Below are 3,128 nucleotides of genomic sequence, written 5' to 3'. Positions count from 1 at the left end.
ATTGATACATGAGTCATGTGGAGACGGATGTTGCTGAGCATTTCAGTCACCGTCTGCATTGTCAAAACAAGTAAAACAATATAATTAATGCTTCTCAGTCAGTCAAATTTGAAGGGAGCATGTATCCTTAGAAATAATCTGAAGGGCAAATAATGATTGCATTTATTTCAATCCATATTTTAGGAAGATTGTCAGGCTCTTGCTAAGGATGCAGAGGAGATTGCTACAAGGCATGAGGGAGTTCAGTTATGTGGAGACGAGAGAGGATGGGATTATTCTTATTATAGGAGGGAATGCTTCGGGGGGAATTAAAATTGTGAAGGGGTTTCATAGAGTTGATATTAAAGTAGGGTTTCCATTGGCAGGTCTATCGGTAAGCAGAGGACAAATATTAAGGTGATTGATAAAATAAATAAAAGAAGGGAGATAAGGAGATTTTTTATGCAGCGAGTTGTAATAACCTGGAATGTAGTGCTTGAAAGGGTTATGGCAGCAGATTCAATCATAACTTTCAAATAGGGAAATCAATATGTATTTGAAAAGGAAAGATGATCTGGTGTAATAAAATGAGAGAGAGTGTCGAGGATAATATAAACAGAGACAGTGCCTGGCGTAATATAAAAAGAGACAGGGTTTCCTGTAATATAAACTGAGACAGAATCTACTGTAATGTAAACAGAGACAGGGTCGAGTGTAAAATAAACAGGGATAGTGTCTGGAAGAATATATAGAGAGACAGGGTCTAGTGTAATATAAACAGAGACAGGGTCCAGTGTAATATAAACAGAGACAGGGTCTAGTGTAATATAAACAGGGATAGTGTCTGAAAGAATATAAACAGAGACAGGGTCTACTGTAATATAAACAGAGCAGGGTCTAGTTTAATATAAACAGAGGCAGGGTCTAGTGTAATATAAACAGAGATAGGTTATAATTTAATATAAACAGAGACACTGTCCAGTGTAATATAAGCAGATACAGGGTCTCGTGCAATATAAACAGAGACAGGGTCTAGTGTAATATAAACTGGGACAGGGTCTAGTGTAGTATAAACAGAGACAGGGTCTAGTGTAATATAAACTGGGACAGGGTCTAGTGTACTATAAACAGGGACAGGGTCTACTGTAATATAAACAGAGACTGGGTCTAGTACAATATAAACAGAGACAGGGTCTTGTGTAATATAAACAGAGACACGGACTCGGGTAATATAAACAGAGACTGGCTCTAGTGTAATATAAACAGAGACAGGGTCTAGTGTAATATAAACTGGGACAGGGTCTAGTGTAATATAAACAGAGGCTGGGTCTAGTACAATATAAACAGAGACAGAGTCTTGTGTAATATAAACAGAGACAGGGACTCGGGTAATTTATACAGAGACAGGCTCTGGTGTAATATAAACAGAGACTGAGTCCAGTTTAATATAAACAGAGACAGGGTCCAGTGTAATATTAGATAGAAGTACAGATAGATGGATAGAAGTACGAATCGACGGACGGAAAGACGGATGGACCGATCACCGAACGACAGACAGACAGACAGACAGATAGACAGTCAGACAGACATGAAAATTTGCATGCTGGAATGTTGCTATCAAATTACTCTAGACATTCTATATGTTTAAATTACTCTAGACCCTGGTTAATTATAACTGCACTCGACCATCTCTCTATTCAGATTGCCCAAGGCCCTGTCTCAGCTATTACTGCACTCGTCTTGGGCTCTATTTTATTACTGTAGATCTTGTCTCAGTTACACTGCACTAGACATGGTCTCTGTTTTTATTATGCTAGGCTCTGTATCAGTTATCACATTTCTAGACCCTCCGTTATAATACATTAGAAGCTGTCTCAGTTACTACTGAACTAGACGCTGTCTCTGTTTATATTACCGTACCCCTTGTTTCTGTCAATATTTCACTAGTCCCTGTCTCTCCTTATATTACACTAGACTCTGTCTCAGTTTATATTGCACTAGAAAATGTCAATGTTTCTAATACAATAGATCATGTATTAGTTATTATTAGAGCACGATATCCTTTATTATATTATGTTAGACACTGTCACTCTTTATATTATACTATCTCCTGTCTCTTTATAATAGATTGGTAGATTGGTCCTTTCTCTGTTTATATTACACTAGACCTTGTCTCTATTTATATTACACTAGACCCTGTCTCTATTTATATTGCACTCGAACCTGCCTCTGTTTCTATTATACTAGACCCTGTATTTTTTATATTACACTAGACACTGTCTCTGTTTATATTACACTAGAGACTGTCTCTGTTTATATTACACTAGACCCTGTATTTTTTATACTACACTAGACCCTGTCTCTGTTTATATTACACGAGACCCTGTATTTTCTATATTACACTAGACACGGTCTCTGTTTATATTCCACTAGACCCTGTCTCTGTTTAAGTTACGCTAGACACTGTCTCTGTTTATATTACACTAGACGCTGTGTCTGTTTATTTTACACTAGACCTTGTCACTATATCCTCACTCTGTCTATGTTACAATTGGACCTGTCTCGGTTATTACTGCACTGGACCCTGGGGTATAGATGTGTCCATAGAGATCGAATCGACCAATCCGTGTGGCTGAGGGTCAGAGATCGCACTGATTTAGCTATGGCGACCAAGTCACATTGATGACGCTGCATTGTTGTGAATAATGACGTCGCCCATTGTTTACGTGTTGCTGACGTGATGATGTCAAACAGGTAAAAACGAAATGCAATATACAGGAAGTTGCACTGATAATAACATTTTTCTGGGATAGTGATGTCACACTGTGCCATCAAACATTCCCAGGGCAGGTACAGCGCGAATCTATACAGAGAAAAGCTCCCTTGATTCTGTCCCATCAAACACTCCCAGCTCAGGTATAGCACGATTCGAGAAACAGTAAACGTCCCTCAACACCGTCACATCAAACACTCCCAGGGCAGGTACAGCACGGTTTAGATAGAGAGTAAAGCTTGCTCTACACCGTCCCATCAAACTCTCCCAGGGCAAGTACAGCACTGGTCTATACAGAGTAAAGCTCCCTCCACACTGTCCCAGCAAACACTCCCAGGGCAGATATAGCATGGGTTAGCTACAGAGTAAAGCCCGC

The 3,128-nt window shown here is 39.2% G+C and overlaps 1 gene segment (V, D, J or C); it reads right to left on the bottom strand.

Moving 5' to 3' along the window:
* LOC139253724 (Ig heavy chain C region, membrane-bound form-like) overlaps positions 1 to 2,811 on the bottom strand; it is a 25,522-nt gene extending 22,711 nt beyond the window's left edge. The window contains 1 exon segment of the C gene segment in view: positions 2,706 to 2,811. Within this exon segment, the coding sequence occupies positions 2,706 to 2,811 (106 nt within the window).
* Positions 2,812 to 3,128: the final 317 nt, after the last annotated feature.

This window comes from Pristiophorus japonicus, unplaced genomic scaffold (genome assembly GCF_044704955.1).
Source record: "Pristiophorus japonicus isolate sPriJap1 unplaced genomic scaffold, sPriJap1.hap1 HAP1_SCAFFOLD_506, whole genome shotgun sequence".
NCBI classification, from domain to species: Eukaryota; Metazoa; Chordata; class Chondrichthyes; family Pristiophoridae; genus Pristiophorus; species Pristiophorus japonicus.
This window is presented reverse-complemented; position numbering and strand designations above follow the sequence as displayed.